Consider the following 21,377-nt stretch of genomic DNA (forward strand, 5'->3'; position numbering starts at 1 on the left):
CTTATGAAATGTCTGTGACCAAAACAGTGGAATATTATCCATAGAATTTCAACCCTCCTTCAATAAATAAGTAATAGCTGCAAAAATTCGTGGAGACACAATTGAAATCTTATGGAATTTGTTGTGAATGTGAATGGTGACCACTCCCTAAAAAGGCTGTCCAACTCAGGATAAATTTGTAAATCTGTTAAGTAATTCATGCAGGATTATATTGATTCAATTTCTTTAATTAAGGTATGAATTTCATGAATTTAGAGCTGAATATCTTAGGCACTTAGACAACAGCAAAGAAATAGATCACAAAACAAATCAACTCAGAATTCTCCTTCAAAATGCACACGATCAGATTCAAATAAGTTGTGACTTACCTTCCCTACTGGCTCAGAGGTCGCACAATTTTTCACTATCTGCGTATGCACAGGAGGGTTTGAGCATACACAGAGGATGAAAAAACAAAAATGGCATCAACTGGGCGGGTGGGTGGAGCCTTGAGCTCCCATTGCTACTGGTTCTCCAAACTACCGGTACACTTGAACCGGGTTGAACTGGTAGCATTTCACCCCGGTTCAAATTATTCTATTTTGGATATATTATATGACATTGCAGCTCTCCAGGAAAGGCACTGACACTAAAAAAGGCAAAAAGGAGAGAACAAGAAGACCAGAAACAAGGTGCAAGAATTATATTGGCCATGAATATTGTTCTGTCTGGGTCACTCCGGAAGCCAATACCAACCCAAAAAGAGAAGCCAGATACGCCGGTAAAAGGCAAAGGCAGTTTATAAAATTCAAGAAAAACACAGGTAACAGAAAATGTCCTTACAAACAGGAAAATGCTGTATCTTCAAATATATCCACCAAGGCAAAAGTACATGCCGCAATACAGGATTCTTGCTGCCAAGACGAGGCTGTAGATAGCAGACCTACACCTCCCACGGGTCTTCCAAACTGCTGGGCCACAAGCCAGGAACAGGGACGTCGAGAACAAAGCAGGGCACCGTAACTCCAACTGATAACACTCCACATGGCTTCAAGGGCTTGCCTGCCTTTTAAACCCTGCTAAGGAGGACCACACCCAAGCCCAGCTGTTCCTAATTCAGTGCTGATAATACTTCTTTAATTGCTCCTTTCTTTGATCTGAACATCTCTGTCGCATGTCAATGACGGCTTGTGCTTCATCACCTAATGACTCCAAGCTACTGGCTGGGGAGAGCCCCCCCCGGGGGGCTCTCATGCTGTTCTCCTTCGTCCCATTCCTGACTTTCCTCTCCCCCGTCCGACTGTTCAGCCCCCTCCTCTTCACTGTCATCCTCCTCCGGGCATGGAGCCAGCAGAGACACAGCTGGTCCCTGAGCAGCCTTAGGCTGAACCACAACAAATATGCTGTTGGAAGAGCTGAAGGACCAGGTTACAGATAGGTCATCATGAAGAAAATCTACTTATCTGGTTGCTAGGAGCTGAGAATATCTTAAAGACACACTATATTATACTAATGCAATAAGAGAAAAGACATGATGCCACAAATATTTAGATATAAGATATATGTAACACCTTTTCTTCTGGAAAGTTCTTATACAGAAAAGGAGTGATTTCACAAATGTACTGCTTTTGAGGTAAAGTTATCCATATAAAATATTATATTTGTTCAAGCAAAAGTGTTTTTTTTTCTCAGATTTTCTGAAGGAGTATTGCTCTGTAATGAAAGAAAATTTGGGGACGGAGTTTGGTTTTTTCTACTGTCAGGACTAGCTCATTTAAACCAGACATTTAACTCCTTATTCACATGTAGGCTTATTCAGCAAAAGATTTCCAGACATACATTGCCTAATTCAATTCTTTACCACAGACTGACTGCTTTTAACTCAAGATTTAAGTCATAACATTTCTTCAAGCCTTCATGGACGCTGTGAGATGGCATCATGGACCCATCAAGAATCTGCGGTCCACAATTTGAAAACTACTGCCCTAATTCATCTCCTTATTGCAATTATTGAGAGCATGAATGAAGCTACCGACACAAAGATATTTTCCCCTCTGCCATGGAAAAAAGTCAAAAGCTTTATGTAGCACTATGTTTTAACTTCTATCTTTCTGAGTTACTGTAATGGACACTTGGGGGTTCACTCGGGTACTGTATATTAGGCAACTGCTATATGTTTATTTAATAGTTCTTTGTGGCTAGGGATCCTTGTCTTCTGCCTTATCTACAAAGAGGGATAAAGGGAGTAAAGAGACTTAACAGAGTAGCAGCCTAGTAAGTTTTAGCTTTTTCCTGTTTTATTTATATACGCAGTGCTACTTTTAGAACATACACATGTTATAAATAGAGATGTTTTTAATAGTTAAATATTTTCTATGATTTCATAAAATCCATACCCATCTCCCTAAGACATACTGACATTGAAAATAGCCAGCTGGCTAGAGTAAACTTTTATTAACTCGCTGTGCATGGAATCTATTGTCAGGTCAGCATTTTTGAGAAATAGCTGATGTAAGGTTTATAATACATACACAAAACCAGTCTCGGCAAGAATGTAAAATTGGGCTTAATGCAGATACAGTGCTTACCATAAAAGCAAGCCATGTAATAAAATAGTCTCTGGAATATTGAAAATTAGTGGACTCAATTACCTTCACAAGTCTTCTTATCAGGCCCAAGCTCATAACCTGGATCACAAGCACACTGATAACTGCCCAGCGTATTCACACATCGTTGTTCACATCCACCATTGTCCAATTTGGCACATTCATCTTCCTCTGAGAAATAAAAATAGCATTGCATTCAAACATAAACATACTTTTTTTTATAAAATAACAATAAATTTGCATTTATAACTCAAACTATGTTTGATTATGCATTTTTATAAAGTAGGATACATCTAATGATCTGAGAAGATAGGCATACCCCTTTAACCAGGGGTCTCCAACCTTGGCAATTTTAAGCCTGGAGGACTTCAACTCCCAGAATTCTGCAGTCAGCAAAGTAAAGCTGGCTGGGGAATTCTGGGAGTTGAAATTCTCTAGGCTTAAAGTTGCCAAGGTTGGAGAGCCCTGCCTTTAACTCTTAACCACAGATGTACTATTCCGGCTACGCAAGTATAGACTTGAGGTCATAATGACTGCTCATACAATTTTCTTAATCTATGAAAATAATAGGTAGGATGCATTGTTCAATTTACTTCATATAGTTACGATTTTTATTTATTGATCAAATTAACAATTTTCATTTATTGATCAAATTAACAAATTTTATAAATTTCTGTTCGCAACTGGAATGGTCCATTTCTAAAAATAGGGTGTTTCGAATATTTTGGAAAACTATGACCTCAGGGTTAAGCATTAGCCTTATATTCTGTTAGTTCCAGTTCATTAGACTAGACCAAAAAATCAACTCTACAGGAAGGCTGAAATTATTTTTATTGAGACTGGCTACAGTAACAGAATCTTGTTGTGTTGTACCTGATCCCCCTTTTTATACCGTAGAAGTCTGCCTGAGCTGCTTCCAAGTGTTATCTCATTGCTCTAGATCTAAAAAAATGTTTTTGTTCCTTTTCCTAAGTAAAGAAACATACGTCCATAATATCTGTTACCTAGAGACTTGTTATTCTCTACTTCTGTTGTTTAGATTGATCAGCTAGGGATACAGCTGAGACTGAAATAATATGCTTTGTAATCTCAAGAATTCAAAATTAGTGTAGGTAATGTGTAGGAGAAATTAGAACTGGTTAGGAGGAGTAAAATAAAGCAAAACTGCCTCCCTCCCAATTACTTAATCAGGGACTTGAAAAATAATAAACTTTGTCAGCTCAGCCATAAAGCATTTAGAGGGCCAAAGAATGATGTTAATAGAAGACACTCTAGGAAACAAGATAGCCCCCTACCATATTTTTTCTTAGAATGCTATCTTTCTTCATTCAGTGAAGCACAGTTTTTGCAATTATCCATTATTTCATAAGAACCACCCATCATTGATTCCATTAGCATGTAATATAGTTTTTGATTGCTTTGGCATTGTCCTTATCTGCTCCCCTCTACAGAGAGATGATTTATTCATCTGCTCTGCTGATGATGGCAGTTGGGTTTCTAAGGGTGCTTGGTAGAATTTCTGATTGCCTCACTGTGTCGATCAATTAAAACCTCTTGGATTCACTTGTGTTGGATTTCTTCTGTGGAGGTTCTTTGGAGTTGGCTGAGTTAGGGGGTGATTTGGTTATCTAAGAAGAGTTTTTGTCCTATTGACAAACAGGAACTGGATAGAGACAGTGGAGCTATAACTGCATCAGCCTATATTTTAGGATGGTGCACCTTCTTCTTGGTTAAGATCTTCCTACAGATGACATGTGGTTGGGTCCAAGTGATGGTGGATTCTTCCTGGAGAGAAGGAATGGTTCCAGATGTGGTTAAGGAGGCAATGGCCTGGAAGTGGTTAAGGAGGAAGGGAAGATTGTTGACTAGATGAAAAGGATTATCTAGATCAGAGATCTTTAAACGTCCAGCACGGCTGGCTAAAAAATTCTGGGGGTTGAAGTCCACAAGTCTTAAAGTTGCCACATTTGGAGGACCCCTGATCTAGATCACTTTCAATTTGATTCAAAGCTGGGCACAGTATGGATATAATATTGGTAATCTTTGCTGAAAATATTAAAGACATTAAATATCTTAAATGCAGGGTATGAGACTGGTGTGACCCACTAGATGAGGATTTTTTTTTCTTGGCATTTATCTGTTTGCACATGGTTGCTTTGGTATATAGTTTTATACTTTGATTATAGGTTTTCATTGATTTCTGCTATTTTCTGATGGTATACACTGCCCTGAGTTGAGCAACTGTATAAATCAGTTAAATAAATAAATTACCATATTTTTTGGTGTATAAGGCACACTGGAATATAAGACGCACCTTAGTTTTGGGGGAGGAAAACAGGGAAAAGAATCTGCTTACCAGGTATTCATCTGGCTAGCATCCATAGTCTGTTCAACTTCAGCACATTAGTTTATCCCCAGTTAAGGGCTTAAATTTTTTTTTATTCTGAGAGAGTAACAAATAACAAGCAACACGCTTGCAATCCAGTAAGATCTGGGAACATCATTAGCACCTGGAAAGAAACAGTCTGAGCAGGTAGAGAAATTGAAAAAAACCTGCAAAGACTTAGGGCTTGGAAAACATTCTTCCCAGAGAGAAACAATGAAAGAGTCTGCAAGGTAAGAGCTGGGAAGATCGTTAGCAGCTAGTTAGGGCTGGGGGGGAAAAAGCTACATTCAGAGTATAAGACATACCCAAATTATCAGCCTTTTTAGGGAGGAAAAGGGTGCGTCTTATACTCTGAAAAATATAGTATATTGGATTGATTCTTGTATTGTATCCACTTAATTGTATGTTGTCATTACTTTATACAGAGAGGTTCCATCTCCACCCTGTTTAGGTTTTCCTTTTTAGGCTACCTTCAGTATAATAAAAAATCTGAGCTTCCAAATAATTATGTTGCGATCTCAACTTTAAAATGAGCTCTTAGTAAAATTAGAGAGAGAAGTTGCCCCCAGAAATGCATTCCAACCACTTGGGATCTTCCGGTTAAGAAACCGTTTCACAGTAAGAATAAATGAAAGATGAAAAGGAAACATGCAAGTTCATAGATCAAACCAATCTTACAGTCTCAATAGTGAAGGCTACAGGATCAGGGGTAGAAGTAGAAAAAATGTCTGAATGATACAATTTAAATTAAGGAAAATATCTAGATTATTTTTTTCTCAGGTTTATCATTTACAATAGCAATAGCATTTAGACTTATATACTGCTTCACAGTGCTTTACAGTCCCCTCTAAGCAGTTTACAGAATCAGCATATTGCCCCCAACAATCTGGGTCCTCATTTTACCAACCTTGGAAGGATGGAAGACTGAGTCAAACTTGAGCCCCTCGGGATAGAGGGAATCAAACTCCTGGCAATATGAACAGAGTTAGCCTGCAATACTGCATTCTAACCATTGCGCCACCATGGCTCCTATACCACTAATTGCCCAAACTGTTACCTTTAAAAAAATTAGCAGCAAATCCTGCTTTATTGACTGTCCCATCAGAAACAAACTTCATCCACAGGGTATTTGAGGTAGATCTTATATCTTCAGGTTTATCATAGCCACAAAAATGGCCAACCAAAGGGCTGCTTTCACTCATTCCATCTCGGACTTCTAAATAATCATAGGCACAATTATCATGTCTCTCAATCTGCAAATATAAAATGGTATTTTATCACAATTATAATATGTATATTTCTGCTAACAATTAACTGTATTACTTAGATTCTAATATAAAAATATAGGTTCTTTGGGAACCTATTCAAATTCTGAGCAGGGCTTCTTTCAAAACTAAAATTAAATTGGAGAGAAATTAGGCTGGCACCAAGAGATGTTTAACTGCCATACTGTGGCCAAATAAGTATGAAGCTGAACTTAAGGTAGATGCGAAATTCAAAAATAGGAAAAGTTATAAAGCTTGGAAATTCAACAGATAATGTAATTTATTGAGCAAGAAAAATAATTTTTAATATGACCACATGTAGATTAGATTGAGATAAGACTTTAAAAACTTAGTACAGTAAAAAAGCAATGTCTTTACAATGATTCAGGCCAGTGGTCTCCAGGGGTGGATTCTGGATTCTTTTGCTGCTCAGGGTTGTGCTATGTGCTTTGCATGCATGCAGCAAGCAAAAATGAGCTTCTGCGCATGTACAGAAGCAAAATCTAAGATGGTGGTTCCCATGAAGATACTGGCAGAACTGACAACATCATCAAGTTACTACTGGTTCTAAAGAACCCATCTCTGATGGTCTATTGACACTAGCAATTCTAAGTTGGAAGCCAGTATCTTTAAAGAGAGATATTAGCACCATAAAGTTTCCATTCTATAAACTATGCTATTTAGGGCGTATCTTATATTTTTCTGAGTATACTGGTACTTTTCTCCCAGTTTTTACTACAGATGAGTTTAATGAGAATGGCTCTTTTGAAATTTCTTTAAAGTACAATTCTACAACTGAGTTGAATGATTATGAGCAGGATTACAGTTTGAATTCCTATTATTTTAACAGCTAATGAAAAGAAAAGAAAGGAGAGATATAGTAAAAAAAATAGCACACCCTGTATAAAAACTTTATAAAACTTTTTTTTAATTACATTTCACTTATATAATTCTATTTATCTATCTACCTACTTTCTAATCCCTATGACACAAAGGGAGTTTGAACAATACTATGAAATATATTTTCCTGACCTTGATTATAACATAAATCAGAAAAATTTAATGTTACAGGCTTATTCTGAATAAAATTACATTGTATAAAAATTAAAATTAGAAATAATTATAAAATTCAGTACAATTTTGATCCCTTTATAAAATATCAGCATGATGTAATTGTATGAAGAGAGAAATCAGAACAACGAGATTTTAGAGAGAAATAAAAGCCCTATTCCTCAAATAGCCTTGGGAATAGGATTAGTTACTTGTTAAAAGAAACTATTGTCAGTTTTTAAAACATTCCTATTCAAATAGCGAGATAATATAAAACCCTTTCATCTTTTGAAATTTCTGCAATGAAACTCTGAGTGAAAGGAAATATGAACTACTGTATGGCTTTATATTATACAGAGAATGCTTTGTGTCTATATTGGCTTAATGAGGATTCCCTTAAATGTCAGTGTCAGTTAGCTACAAGATGGTTTGCTCAGATCACTTAAAAGGCTTTACCTCAAATGCCTGAAAGGTTAATCCAACATTGTAGTTCTCCGACACTGTAATTTTCCACACACATTCTTTCATTGGTCTATAGTCATCGGGATAATTAGGAGACTGGATCTGGCCTTCATTTTTATGTATCTCACCTCCGCAAATTGCTAAAGAATACAAAAGAAGAAATGTAGGCTTACTTCCAGTATTTCCTTTTTTTTTTAAAAAAATGAGAAGTTACTTGTGTCTGGAGGACCCATTCAAATGACAAATATGTGAATACTTCATCAAGTGTTTCTGATAAAATTTATGTTTAAAACTGTATGCAGTGCAATCCACCTACTGTATGTATACAGTGCATTCGGACAGTACTCAGACCCGTTTCACTTTTATCAATTTTGTTATGCTGCAGCCCAGGGGCGGGTTCTAACTTACCTCACTGCTGGTTCACTTCCTCCCATGCCATGTGGCCTCGTGGGTGCACACATGCGCAGTGCTGAAAGATCCAAAATAAACACCACTACCCCAAAAAAGCCAAAAACATGATGGGGACAAATGTGCAGTGTCGGAAGCTAACATCTGCTCATGCTCAGAAGAAAAATAAAATTTAAAAAACATTAAACAGTTCCAATTTTTTTTTTTTTAAATGGCGGCGTCCAAAGACCAACCCAGTTCTCTGACATCATCATATCACCAGCTGGTCACTACAGGTTCCAGCGAACCAGTCCAAACCACGAGGAACCCACCTCTGCTGAAGCCTGATTCTATAGTTGCTGAAATTCATTTTTTTCTCATTACACTCAGTACTGCATAATGACAAAGTGAAAATAGAATTTTAGAAATGTCTGTAAAAAGAAAAAAACCCTAAAATATCACATTGACATAAGTACTCAGACCCTTCACTCAGAACTTTGTTGAATTCCTTTGACCTCCTGGCTTTTGTTATGCTACAGTATGCATTGTCAGCTGCGAGGCCTTCTATAGAGAGATGTGTCTGAAGAATACTGTGACTTCATCTTCTTTAAAATTGCTTTATTTTCGGTAGCATAGATACAATTGAACTTGTGACTTCAGCTCTTGGTGCGACTGACTGAAACAGTGTCAGCATGCCTCTTTTATACTCTCACTTTCCCGCTTAAACACAACTGTCACTTTCTTGAATTTCCCGGTAAATTCTAAACCAATCACATTTAAACATTTCTGATTCAACTATTTACATAGACCCAATATATATTCAACAGTGTCCCTTTCCAAATCATGTCCAATCAATTAAATTTACCTCAGGTGGACACCAATTAAAGTGTATAAACATGTTAGCAACCATAAAGAGAAATTGGGGGGGGGGGGGGTGCTAAAGCTAAATTTCAAGGTTTGTTGCAAAGGGTCTGAATACTTATGCAAATGAGAGATTTCAGGTTTTAAAAAAAATAAATTTACACATATTTCTAAAATTCTGTTTTCATTTTGTCATTATGTGCTACCGATTACAGATTAATAAGAGAAGAAATAAATTTCAATAACCACAGAATTAGGCTGCAGCATAACAAAATTGAAGTGAACACTTTCTTGAATGTATTGTAAATTGCAGACTGGATAGGAGCCATAGGAAATGACCGAGCAGCTTCAGTGTCTAGGCCAATACCTGTTAATGTAGGGGTTTCCCTTTGTCATCTATGAAAGGGAAATGCTTGGCATGCACTATGGGAAATCTGCACTGCATGGAAAATTCCCTTCCCATCAGAAAGGAAGCTCTAAGCATACAGAACCTGGTATTCTGCCACAGTTTGCAGGTTTATTACTACGGAGAAGGGTCCAGAAATAACTCCAAATCTCAACTAGCAAATGCTCTGTCCTACACATTCGGAAGAAGAATCTGAACTCCAAATACAAACTGAATAATCAAATTATCACAGATAATCCCCACTCGGTTAAAGACCTTGGTATACTAATAACAAAAGATTTAAGTGCCAAAGCCCACTGCAACAATATAGCCAAGAAGGCTTCAAGAGTTGTAAACCTAATCCTATGTAGCTTCTGCTCTGGCAATCTCACACTACTTACCAGAGCTTACAAAACTTTTGCCAGACCCATCCTCGAATACAGCTCATCTGTTTGGAACCCATATCGCATCTCAGACATTAACACCCATGAAAATTCCCAAAGATACTTCACCAGAAGAGCCCTTCACTCCTCCAGTCGAAATAGAATACCCTACGAGACTAGACTTTCAATCCTGGGCCTAGAAAGTTTAGAACTAAGACGCCTTAAACATGATCTAAGTATTGCCCACAAGATCATATGCTGCAACGTCCTGCCTGTCGGCGGCTACTTCAGCTTCAACCACAACAACACAAGAGCACACAACAGATTTAAACTTAATATTAACCGCTCCAAACTTGACTGCAAAAAATATGACTTCGGTAACTGAGTTGTTGAAGCGTGGAACTCATTACTGGACTCCATAGTGTCATCCCCAAACCCCCAACACTTTACCTTTAGATTATCTACGGTTGACCTATCCAGATTCCTAAGAGGTCAGTAAGGGGCGTGTACAAGTGCACTAAAGTGCCTTCCGTCCCCTGTCCTATTGCTCTCCTATATCTCCTATACCTTTCTTCTATTCCTATATCTCTTTTTCTATTCTTTCATTGATATGTTCTATTACTATACCTTCTTTTCTATTTCTTAGATATATTTTACTATGAGTATCTCCTCTAATATACCCACTAAAACCCTCATTGTGTATTGGACAAAATAAATAAATAGATTAAAACATAAAAAGAACTTTAAGATACTTGAAAGTTGCGTAAAACAATAACTGTATTACTCAAGAATTTTCTGCGAGAGGCACCTGGTAATTATTCAGAGGTAAAATGCAACAAATTTGCATTCAATCCGTGGGTTGGACTTCACATGCATATCCACACCTGCATTCACATCTACCCACCTATCCTTACTTTTAACACATAAGGGAATCTCCCCCAATCTGATCCATTATAAATGTGCTGGGTCTGTAATTCAAAAGGCTCAGCAAATTTGGTCAGTAGGAAATACTGCTAATTATCCTAAAAGTAATCTAAATAATTGCTCAAATCTTTCCTCCATTTTTCTCTTTGAACTGTAAAAGCAGTCTGAGGAAAGAATTTTAGCAAGTGATTACCTCAAGAGCCATGGTTTAGTATTTTAGTATTTCCCTTCTTTTCTTAAAATTCACATGCCAAAATGAACGTTCAGCTGAATTTGGGCCACTTTTAAATTAATCTGGTATAAAACTTTAACCTAGTTGATTTTCCTATGGACTCACCTTCATAAATGGCTGCAAAACCTTTTCCTACCCAGTTGCTGCTGCTACGGAACTCGATCCACATTCTACTATCACTAGATGTGAGGATGTTTGAGAGTTTATCTCCGCAGAATCTGCCTAAAAAAATGTAAAAAGTGAGACAGAGAGTGCATTTTAAGGCATCTCTAAAGATGATGCCCTGCAGTATGATATAAACAGTGTGAGATACAAACTACAGTTCTAGAAGATAGATGGTAGATAGATATTCTTATTCTTATTCTTATTTAGATTTGTATGCTGCCCTTCTCCGAAGACTCTGGGTGGGTCACAGAATACAATACAAAAACAATATGTGTACAAATCTAATAATTAAAAACTATAAGCAGTCAATTACTGTAACTCAATCACATCCACACATAACATTTAATGGTCAGAAAGGGGGGCATGATTTAACTGTCCCATGCCTGGCAATATAGATGGGTCTTAAGGCTCTTGCGAAAGGCAAGGAGGGTGAGGGCAGTGCGAATCTCTGGAGGGACCTGATTCCAGAGGACCGGGGCCACCACAGAGAAGGCTCTTCCCCTAGGTCCCGCCAGACGACATTGTCTGCTCAACGGGACTTGGAGAAAGCCAACTTTGTGGGACCTAATTGGTCACTGGGATTTGTGGGGCAGAAGGCGGTTCCGTAAGTAATCTGGTCTGATGCCATGTAGGGCTAGATAGGTAGGTTGGTTCGTAGGTAGGTAGGTAGGTAGGTAGGTAGGTAGGTAGATAGATAGATAGATAGATAGATAGATAGATAGATAGATAGATAGATAGATAGATAGATAGATAGATAGATAGATAGATCAATCCTGTGGTGGGATTCAATTTTTTTTTACTGCCGGTTCTGGGGGTTGGCTTGGTGGGCATGACTTGGTGGTGTGGCAGGAGAAAAATACTTCAAAATCTCCATTCTCTTCCCGTTCCAGGGAAAGGATGCTGCAAATTTCCCAATTCCTCCTGATCAGCTGGGACTCAGAAGGCATAGAATTAGATGGGGGCATGGCCAGTCAGAGGTGATATTTATCAGTTCTTTGAAGTGCTCAAAATTTCCACTACCATTTCTCTGAACTACTCCAAATTTCCACTACTGGTTCTCCAGAACTGGTGAGAATCTGGTGAAGTCCACCTCTGCATGGATAGATATAGACAGGTAGGCAGGCAGGCAGGCAGGCAGGCAGGTAAGTAGGTAGGTACTATTTTAGTTTGAAAAAATTGTTTAAATTTGGCTTAGAATTGTACATTTATTTAATTCCCTAGTAGAAAATGGCAATGTGTCACACAATTAGGGGAACTTTAAGAGATTATAAAACAAAGGACCGATGCGCACACAAACACAAAGCTTTTTCGGAACCCTGATTTAGTCATTCTTTCAGCTTTCACTCTGCCACTGCTTTTACTCAGGTAAAGACATATGGTAAGGTTCCTTGGAATAAAGTAGGGAGTTGTATTTCACAATACCAGACAATTATAGATCTATAAACGGCCCAATGAAAATAAAATAAAAATGTAATGTGGAACAAACATCGTAGAAAAAAATAATTTCATTTATTTTAAAAAACTTTATTGTGAAGCAGAAATGAGCCAGATGTGTAAATAACCAACACTAACTTAGTATGCTTGTTAAACCACTCTTACCTATGTTAATTCTGAAATCATTTCTTGAGGTACCCATCACATAACATCATCTTTTAACATCTTTCCCAGCATTTCCATGAAAAAAGAAGTAGGATTTTGATGGCATGATTTTGTTTGCAACCTTGATTTTTTTTAACCCTCCCTACAAACACCCCTACCCGATTCAAAGATTAACTCTATTTCCATTTTTGTTATTGTAATTTCTACCCTTCACTTTTCAAAACTGATCACAATAGTTTCATACCAAGCAGAGGAGATTTTCTCCAGTAGCCATCTCTTACTTCAATGTAGTCATACCAGCAGAGGCTGCTCTTATAGAGGTCCATTGTTGTAAAGTTTAGAACAATCTGGAATAAATGTAAAGGAACCAGTAAATTGGTTTGCAGCCTGATAAAAAGAAAAAAGGAAAAGGAAAAAGGAAAATGCAAAGCTGTCGTTACCAGTATATTGGTTCTAAAATGGAAGGAGGTATTTCTAAAATAATTTTGGAAATCTTACCTCCTGAATAGCATCGTACGGGGCATGTATGTGTTTATCACAGACAGAAGAAGAAAAGAGGACATTTGGGCGATTAAATGTGAGGTCAAAAATTTCTCTTAAAGACGTAACTGAAGGAAGGGGTTCTTAATTTTTCTGATAAAATCCAGTAGTAAGGATTTTGAACTTTTATTTTTGTTAGCTGTTATGACCCTAACAGATTGCATCCATTTCATGGTACATACCGTATTTATTCGAGGATAAGACATAACGTTTTACACTCCAAAAGAGGGTGAAAACTTGGGTATGTCTTATACACTGAATGTAGCTTCATCCACCCTCACCCTACGGCCTCTTCCACCCAGCAATTTACCTCCTTGCAGCAAACAGAACAGTCTGTTAAGCTAAGCAACTCATTATCAGCTTCTCTACCCTCAGCTGATTTAAGGTCATATGCTAAACTGAAAGTGAAACCAGCTGCAAGGAGGCAAATCGCTGGGACACACACAGATTTTTATTTTTTGCTGAATTGGATGCAAGAAGGTAAGTTAATAACTATAAATGTTGGTAGAATATTCAAATTATTAGACTTGTTTTTTAAAGACTGCTTTATTATTGTTCTAGACAATTTAACAAAATGAAGCAGCTTTTTAAAATAAATGCTATTATAAGAGGCCCAATGCTATTATGTCTTTTTTAAATAATAGAAAATAATGTATATTTCCAGAAAGCCACATTAATTTTAAAGATCTGAAATAATCTGAAATGTAATAATCTGAAATGTTTTAGTATTAAGATAAAGCAGCTGAGTTACATCGTGACATAGTCATGTTTGGAGTAACTCTATTTAAATAATTGGGAGGAACTAGATTACATTTAAGAAAACTTTCCGGCATTAATATACTGCCATAACATACATTTCTACAATTCTTTACTATTTCTATGACCAAGCACTCATGCACCGAAATATACAGGAAACAGTGTATATCATCTGTTCTTTAGAAAATTGCTGGGAGGCAGAGGCCTTTTTTCCTTGTTTTCCTCCCCAAAACTAAGGGACATCTTATACTATGGTGCATCTTATACTCTGAAATATATGATACATACATTGAAGTTATGGAAACATTTTTTCATAACTTCACATCATACTGAAGTTATGGAAAGTTTTATCTAATTTTATGTTTAGAGATTTATAACCACCCAACATATATCAAGATACAAAGTAGCATGCAAGGTCTTAATGAAATATAAAAAATTGTTACTTTGTTTATTAAACTCTATGTATTCTTGGAAGAAAAGGCAACCAACCTAGTTAGTTAATTCACTGGTTTCTCTATTGATGAATCCCTGGAACTGATTACTCTGTTGCCTATAATTTATATAGCAATTGTTTTATATCATTGACATTGTTATTTTTTTTTAAACTAAGCAAGTAGAAATGGTAATTATGTGAGAGATCTGTGACCATATTTTACCATCCTGTGTTGTTATGACAATCAGGATGAGTAATGATAGCAAATATGGTAGTACTACACTAAATTCTACTAATACTTCAGTATTATTATAAAAATGTGTTTTGAAGATATATTTTCAATATTTCTTTTAGTTAAAATATGCCCAGTAACATAATGCTCAGATATTATCTGCAATATTTATTCTTTTAACACCATGCCTAAGTTCTGTTTGTTTTCCCATGAGCAAATGATGTCCAAGGAGCCAGAGTGGTGAATTCAGCCTTCAGATTTCTATAATGCTCATTATATTCAACTATTAAGACTCTGGCTATGGCATTCGTAAACATCTGGACTTTTCTGTCCTTTGATCATGACTATTAGGACTGGTGCAATCTGTTCATAATATTTTAGGTTCAAAACTGGGATCCAAACAGTTAACACACATGAACTGGTTTACAATGCAGTTGAACTGACACACATGGTAGTCTGGCACCACAGCTGTGTTTACGACTGCCAACTACTTCCATGACTGAATAAAAAATTAGGCATGCTCCAGCCCACCCATTGAAATGGATGGACTAAAGCTTTATGAGCACTGTTGGACAATTACCAAAAAGCTTTGATATATTAGCAATATGTTATTTTCATTTTCTTACATGCTAAAAGTTGTAGGATTTCTGACATACATATTTTTATTACAGGCAAGAAATTAAAAAATATGATTTGCTTAATCAAAGTAAATTGCACACTTCATAATAAAATTTTAAGCATATTTTAAATTATTTTCAAAAGTCAATTTCTAGTGACTGTTTCTTCCAAAACGCAAGCACACTTGCATAACAGACTCAATTATTTGAACTAAAAGAAAGAAGTTATAGAATTCAGCTTTGTTCTTCCATTCTTTCTCCTTCTGAGAATGCAGAAGGCAGGATGAAAAACTATTTGTTACATTTCTTTCCCTTGTGTTATGAAATGAGGCTAGTGGGACAGTACTATAGCACAGTCATTCAATAGAAGAAGAAAAAAATCATATTAAACGAGGGAGAGATATGGCATACTGGGCATGAAATTTCACAACAGAACAAAAATCTTTCAAAACTGGTAGTTATGATAATACAGCAGCTAAATATGACATTACTTGTGTTCTCCAAGATCAATAAAATTACTTTAATATGTATGTTCTGCAACTCAGAGACACAGAAAAACTGGAGAAAAAAGCAGACCAAGAGTTAAAGAGGATTGTATGATTACAAATAACAATCAATGAACATTGGCCAACACAATTAAAAACTGAGTGGCTATATCAGAGGTCTTGAAACTTGGCAACTTTTAAGATTTGTGGACTTCAGCTCCCAAAATCCTGGGCCTTGAAGTCCTCAAGTCTTAAAGTTGCCAAGTTTGGGGACCCCTGGGCTATATAAAAAAGTTGGAAGTAGCTATGATGTCTGATGCAGAGTTAATCTGTTTCATTTTCACAGACATGTCAGAATGCAGGGGGATAACTCAAATAGGTTCTCAAAATTTGACAAAACTAAACAAGAAATTAAGTGCAATCTTTTCATCAAATGAACAATTTTCAAATAATCATTTGTGTCAAAGAAATACCTAACATCCTTTGATCTGGGACTAAAAACTCTTCACATTTCTAGGGGAGCTATGGTTCTGACAGTGGGTAACAGAATGGATGATTCTTGAAGTTTAAAAACATTGCCCCAGAAGCGGAGTAAAGACGCTAAGACAGTACTGTATATGGATTTAAATATAGGGTCACTTTATTAAATTAGCATAAATTTAAACAACGTCAATTTAAATAACGTTAATTTAAAAAACTTCAATTCAACTGTAAACAAAGGACTTGCAGAGGCCAAAAACTAACAGGGCGGAAATTCCTATCAAAATCTTCCTAGGCAACTATTGGGCATAACTCTTTGCTGAACCAGGATCCGAGCCACGCCCATAAGCATGTGGGAGGAGCTCACCCTCCAATCCCCGAGGGAAATTGGATCCGGTGAGTCCCATGGGCATCCTCTCTCCAATCCCCGAAGTTGCACCAACCTATAGTTGGAGAGAGGCGGTCCATCATCTTTTGAAAAGATGCCCAAAATGAGAACGCACAGTTGCTCCTACTGCCCATTTCCGCCCCTAATCTGCCAACCCCAGTGACCAGAGGGAAGCCAAATTAATTGAATGTAAATCTATATGGCGCCGTGCCCCCTAACCAGTCCATCCTTACCGTCAGTGTGGAATAGGCACATATAGGGGAGGCCGCAAAAAATTCCTATTCGGCCCTGAAGTGACCCCTTCCAGGCACACTGCATGATAGAGGAAGGTGGGCAGGTGTTCGCTTCAGGATGCCCAAGGGAAAAGGAGGAGGTCCGCTTCGGACTGCCCTTAAATAGGGCAGTCTAGGACCTCCCCCGAGGCCCAGGAGGCAGTGCGCCATCTTGGTGCACTGCCAGAAGCCGAACTTCCAGTTTCGACGGAAACCAGAAGTTCAGAGCTCCAGGGCAATTTCGGCCGGTGTTTAAATCACCGGCTGTACATTACTTTATTCCCCCTCCCCAAATTAAAGGGATGTATGTTGAAAAACATTAAGAAATTTCTAAAAAAAGAAAAAGACCAGAACATTTATTCTTTTAAATCCCTATGCTATCTACAAAAATAATAGGATAATCTGTTTTTGAGTTTCCATCGGTGTGCACCACTATTAATATAATTAAAATCCATGATGCTAGTTTGGTAGTTATTTTTTCCTAATTGTGAAATTGCCAGACTACTCATTTTCACATGAGTTTTCAAGCATAAATGGACCTGCAATAAGAGATAAAGTCAAAACAAAAGGGATGAAGATCAATGGTGGGTTTCACATATTCTAGTCACTGGTTCTCCATATGCACACATGCTTACTTTGCTTGCGTATGTGCACCTTCTGCATATGTGCCCAACTTTACCTTCTGCACATACACCTAGCCTACTACGCATGTGCTTTGCTCATGCACATGTCTTCCATATATTCACCCAGCCTCCAAAATATAGCTCAATAAGACAGCATTACATCCAGGCATGTGGCTGAGCCTACCCGGTCGCCACTACCAATTCGTCTGAACTGGTTCAAACTGGCTGAATATCATTTCTGATGATGAAGTAGTTTGAAGGCTTTATTTGATTAACCCACTCTTAACAATTTTAACACTTTAAAATTTCTAATACAATTTATGTTTTCTTTCTCAGGAACTAGAGTTGGAAATCAGAGCAAAGTACCTTCTCTCCAGGAGTGACTGAAATTCTCCATATGCAATGTGTGTAGGAAGGATAGCCATTGGGAAATCCTGGAGAGGAAAAGTTGCCTGTAGACTCTTGCAGGGTTTCACCGCATGCTGAAAGACAGCAGGTTATAGAGAAATTGTGAGCTCTCTGGGATTTGCTTGAGTAAACAGGCTTCTTTTTACTGGGATTAATAAGATTCATCACAGAAAAGAGAAATGCTTGCATTCAAATGACTATCCATTCTTTTAAGCAAAACCCTTATTTCAAGAGTCTGCCCTGAGTAAATACTTTTCTAGATAGTTTTCTTTAAATCAAAATTACAGCAGGCTTTAAAAATTGCTCTGCTATGTTAACCAGGCAAGGAAACTTTCTTTTTTCTTGCTACAATATTGTACAGAAGGGGGAGAAAAACAGTGCTGAGAAAATTAAACAATTGCTGTGAGACCCTTTTCAATCTAGACCCTTTTCAATTTGGGCATCAGACCTGACTACAGTATGGAAACTGCTTTGGTCATTCTGATGCATGACCTCTGTTGAGCCTGAAATGGGGATCATTCCTCTATCTTGGTGCTACTTGAGCTTTCAGCTGCTTTTGAGTCCATTGACCATGGTATTCTTCTGCAACAACTAAGGGAGTTGGGAGTGGGACAGGAGTTGGCGTTGACAGGAGGACAGAGGTCAACCCCCAGACTCCCTGTTTGCGGGGTACCTCAGGGTTCGGTCCTCTCTCCTCTCTTATTTAACATCTACATGAAACCACTGGGTGAGATCATCCGACGACATGGGTTGAGGTATCAGCAATATGCTGATGATACCCAGTTATATATCTCCACCCCGTGCCAGTTCAGTGAAGCAGTGGATATGATATTCCAGTGCCTGGAGGCTGTGGGGATCTGGATGGGTGTTAATAAACTCCGACTTAACCCTGACAAGACCAAGTAGCTGTAGGTATTCTCCCCGAAAGACTATATCGACTCTCCATCCTTGGTTCGGAGGGGGAAGAGAAATTGCCCCCCTCTGAATGGGTTCTCAATTTCGGTGTCTGCCTAGATTCATAGCTAAGATTAGACCAACATCTGATAGCTGTAGCTAGGGGGGGGGCGCTTTGCACAGGTTCACCTAGTGCACCAACTGTGGCTCTACTTGGATCAAGAGGCTCTTCCCACAGTCACCTCATGGCTAGATTATTGCAACATACTCTACATGGGCCTACCCTTGAAGAGTGTTAGAAGACTTCAGTTGATCCAGAATGCAGCTGCGTGAGTTGTTGTGGGTGCACCTAGGTACACCCACATTATACCAATCTTCTGCGAACTGCACTGGCTCCTGATTGATCTCTGGATGCAATCTATTATCTTTAAGGCCCTACAGGACTTAGGGAGAGACTATCTTCGAGTCCACCTTCTAGTATATAGCTCCAAGAGACCAGTAAGGACCCAGAGGGTTAGTCTGGCTGTTTAAACAGTGTTGGCTGGCGGGTCCACAGGGAAGGACCTTCTTTGTGGCTGCCCCATCTCTCTGGAACCAGCTACCTCCTGAGTTCTGGATCACTCCCACCCTATTGGCTTTTCCGACAGGCCTGGGGCCGTTAATCTTATGGGGGTAACCAGTGAGATCTGGCAATGAATGGTATGCAGAAGTTTAACTGTTTTAAATGTAAATTGTTTTTAAATTGTTTTTAGAGGATTTGTATTACTATTGTTGTTTTATATTCCTGTTGTGAGCCCCCTAAAGTCTCTAGGAAGTTGGTCAGCAAAGAAAATGAATGAATAAATAAATAATAAATAAATGATGCAGGAAATCAACTACCATTTTTATTTAATAACCATTTGATCCAGGATATATGCCAGATTGTATTTGTTGTGGCAATAATTTATTTTTAAATGTTTCATCACTAAGACACAGCAACATTATGATCCTCTGGCTGTTTAAACGACTTGAGATTAAACATGTAAGGAATGTTTGTGAATCATGCTGGTTGGGCACATGAAACAGATCCAGAAGCAACGAGCAAGGCCATAAACCCCCTTTCAGAATCCGGTAAAGTTATCCACCAAGATGATTAAAGCAAAGTTAGTACAGCACTCAGGTCAAAATCTCAACAAATAGATCTAATACTGTAGATCAGGGGTATTAAACTCACGGCCCATGGGCCGGATGCTGGTCCTGCTGGTCTACCCAGTTTAAGGAAAGGGAAAAAAAGTCCCAATATGTCATGTGACACTGCCATGATGATACAAGTTTGACACCCCTGCTGTAGACGTTTAACCTGCAGCTGATTCGATATGGTAGGAGAATTTTCAGATTGCAGAGGCCAACATTTCTTCCACCTTAATTTTAAAACTAAGTTGAAACCTGAAGAAGCCAAAAATTGTCCTTTCCTTTTTCCCCAGCAATAGTCATTATGCAGCCTTCTACCTTGTTGATGACAGGTTGTCTGACGACCAACATCCACAAGCGAACCGGGAATATTTCACCCCGGGTCTAAGGCTTGTACTTTGTGCTGAACTTGAGTAGGAAATAAGGAGTGTATCAAAACTTTGGAGCACCCATTCCCTGCTCCCTGATACAGGAATGTTACAGAGTGTGCAATACATTGGTGGAGCTTCAATCACATCCTTTCCTTTTTTATCATACCCCTGCAGACACCTCTGCTACTACACACTTTCTTAATTAACTTTATGGGCTTCAATTAACAAGTGGCTTATTCTGTAGATCTGAATGTCTTCCGAATATCTCATATTTGAGACTTGCATTTCCTTATCCCAGAGCAGTAGGCCAGTCACAGGAATAATTGAAAGCAAATTAATTATAAGATATTTTCAAAGCCTTTAGATGTTAACTCAAAAAAACCTATCAATTGGATTAAGATAGACTGCTGATATTGCTCTCTGGCTAATGTTATATTTATGGCTAATGTTATGCTTAAATTTAAAAATGACAACATGCCAAAATAATAATAATAATAATAATAATAATAATAATAATAATAATAATAATAATAATACTAATAATACTAATAATACTAATAATACTAATACTAATAATAATAATAATAATAATAATAATAATAATAATAGTAGCAGTATAGCATGATATGATATGATATGATATAACAATATAATATAATACAATACATACAAATAATACAGTAATATATAATATAGGACTATAACAATTTTAATATTCATTCTAAAATGAAAGGAAAGAATCTGTAATGCCATGTGAAAATGTCTAATAGCACAGAGTAACATCTTTCCATATCTGAAGAAAAATAATTGTTGGCTTACCCTAAAATATTTTCCCTTTCACTCTAAACACCAAGCCTGCATCACATGACATCCTAATCAAATATGAGTTGCATATTAAATAATTTATTCAGCACTAGACATTTTCAAAGTAAATACCATAGCTAATTATCAACAGTATATTTTTAACTCTGCAATCATTATTAATTCCACTAAACTAGCAGAGGTTTGGTTTCTTGGGTTTCTT

General features: G+C 37.5%; 1 protein-coding gene across 1 annotated transcript in view; it reads right to left on the minus strand.

Moving 5' to 3' along the window:
* Positions 1-21,377, minus strand: part of TLL1 (tolloid like 1) — a 170,648-nt gene that overhangs the window by 22,499 nt on the left and 126,772 nt on the right. Inside the window, exons 9-14 of the mRNA XM_070757256.1 lie at positions 17,877-17,992; positions 12,929-13,031; positions 11,026-11,142; positions 7,743-7,888; positions 6,029-6,224; positions 2,631-2,756 (exon numbers count right to left, since the gene is read on the minus strand). Of these exons, the coding sequence (XP_070613357.1) occupies positions 2,631-2,756; positions 6,029-6,224; positions 7,743-7,888; positions 11,026-11,142; positions 12,929-13,031; positions 17,877-17,992 (804 nt within the window). The remainder of the gene's footprint in view (positions 1-2,630; positions 2,757-6,028; positions 6,225-7,742; positions 7,889-11,025; positions 11,143-12,928; positions 13,032-17,876; positions 17,993-21,377) is intronic.

This window comes from Erythrolamprus reginae, chromosome 7, assembly GCF_031021105.1.
Source record: "Erythrolamprus reginae isolate rEryReg1 chromosome 7, rEryReg1.hap1, whole genome shotgun sequence".
In the NCBI taxonomy this organism is placed as follows: domain Eukaryota; kingdom Metazoa; phylum Chordata; class Lepidosauria; order Squamata; family Dipsadidae; genus Erythrolamprus; species Erythrolamprus reginae.